Consider the following 1,580-nt stretch of genomic DNA (forward strand, 5'->3'; position numbering starts at 1 on the left):
AACTGAGGAGTAAAAAGAGGAGTGAAAAGTAGTAGTTTAGAATTCTCAATAACCATTGTTTCAAAAGACTCCAGTAGATAATTTTTTTTAGAGTAATCTTTTAACATTATTCTGAAATATTTTTTTGTTGGAGGAAATTGATTGTTGTGTCATAGATGCGTGCTCAAGAGTTTTCACACTAAATTATTTGCAGTAAATTAATGCCAGATTTGTTGTCTTCAATAGGTAAATGCTGCTTTGGCGTCCAACCTCAAAACCATCACAGACCAAACATTTGTAAATCTTGGGAATGCCTCATCGAGCCTGACCAAAGCTCAGATCTCTTCAGTGTCCTCGCCAAAGCTGGTTGTCTCGTTGTCCACTCTGGGCTCAGTGACAACATGGAGTCAGGACAAGGCCACAACCATCGTCCAAACCATCACCACCTCAGGCTACCAGGTAGGATCTTAGATTTAAACTGTTATAAATGTAGATTGAGATAAATAAAACTTTTTAAATGTTTCATTTAAAATAAAGTGTGTCAAGTTAAGAGAACAAAGTTTAAAATGGATGAAAATGTGATCGGCAGATCAACAGTGCAGCCTCCCTGGAATCCCTCGGCTCTCTTGTTGTTGGACTTCCTTCAAAGTCCATAGAGAAGATCACAGCTTCTGAGCTTCTCACTGCCTCCAAAAACCCCATCCTTGTTTCCAACATGGTGGAAGCTCCAAAGGTTCTGCAGGGAACATTTGTCAAAAAGGTACAAAGTTTGCAGGTTATCATAAAGATAAAAAATACCAAACAATATCTAAAGCATATGATTGACATTAAAATGCATTTAACTACTCAACAGATCATTTCTGTGGACTCAAGTCCAGCCAAAGTGGTGCTGAATGTCCCTGACGTCTTAGCGCCTGAGATCCCACCATCTGTGCTGGTATTTCCTAAGGGGCCTGCAGACATCAGCGTGTTGAACAAGAAGACGTGGACACGAGATCAGGTCTGTGCTTTAGTGTTACTGTACATGCTAATATGTGGACGTATATTTCAGTTGTTAAAAAATTACATTCTGTGTTCATTGTTATTGCATTTCACCCAGAAATTAATTTACAAATTGGTTGAACCTCTTTATTTTTTTCTTGTTTGTTTAGTCCAACATGTTCCTTTGGACTCTGTCTGAAACAGACTTTGACATTGAGCAGTAAGTGAACAAATCCTGCAGCTGTTTTTTAATTCAACTTGTTTTTCTTCTTTTTCTTTAAGCATATTAACTATTTTTGTGGTTTTGTAGGCTGTCCACATCTGTGCTGCAAGGCTTCACATGCACATCAGTGCAGAAAATGACAAGAACTAAGATCAAGCAGCTGGTCCGTGCATGCAGGCCGAGGAAAGGCAGAGCCAAGGTGGAACTGAAAGAGCCACAGGTATAATCTACAAGAATCTAATAATACTTTTATTAAAATTAAATGCAGAGTAACAGATGGTTGTAAGAAGTAAATCATAAACAGAATGTTAACCTCAGAGTTAGGATTCTCTAACAGTCTATAGATATTCTCCTCTTTTATTCAAATGAGAATTTCCCTTGTTTCACATTCTGCCAT

At 38.0% G+C, this 1,580-nt stretch overlaps 1 protein-coding gene across 1 annotated transcript in view; it reads left to right on the forward strand.

Moving 5' to 3' along the window:
* LOC119617422 overlaps positions 1-450 on the forward strand; it is a 3,709-nt gene extending 3,259 nt beyond the window's left edge. The window contains exon 12 of the mRNA XM_037977952.1: positions 226-450. Within this exon, the coding sequence (XP_037833880.1) occupies positions 226-450 (225 nt within the window). The remainder of the gene's footprint in view (positions 1-225) is intronic.
* The last annotated feature ends 1,130 nt before the right edge of the window (positions 451-1,580 follow it).

This window comes from Kryptolebias marmoratus, linkage group LG10 (genome assembly GCF_001649575.2).
Source record: "Kryptolebias marmoratus isolate JLee-2015 linkage group LG10, ASM164957v2, whole genome shotgun sequence".
NCBI classification, from domain to species: domain Eukaryota; kingdom Metazoa; phylum Chordata; class Actinopteri; order Cyprinodontiformes; family Rivulidae; genus Kryptolebias; species Kryptolebias marmoratus.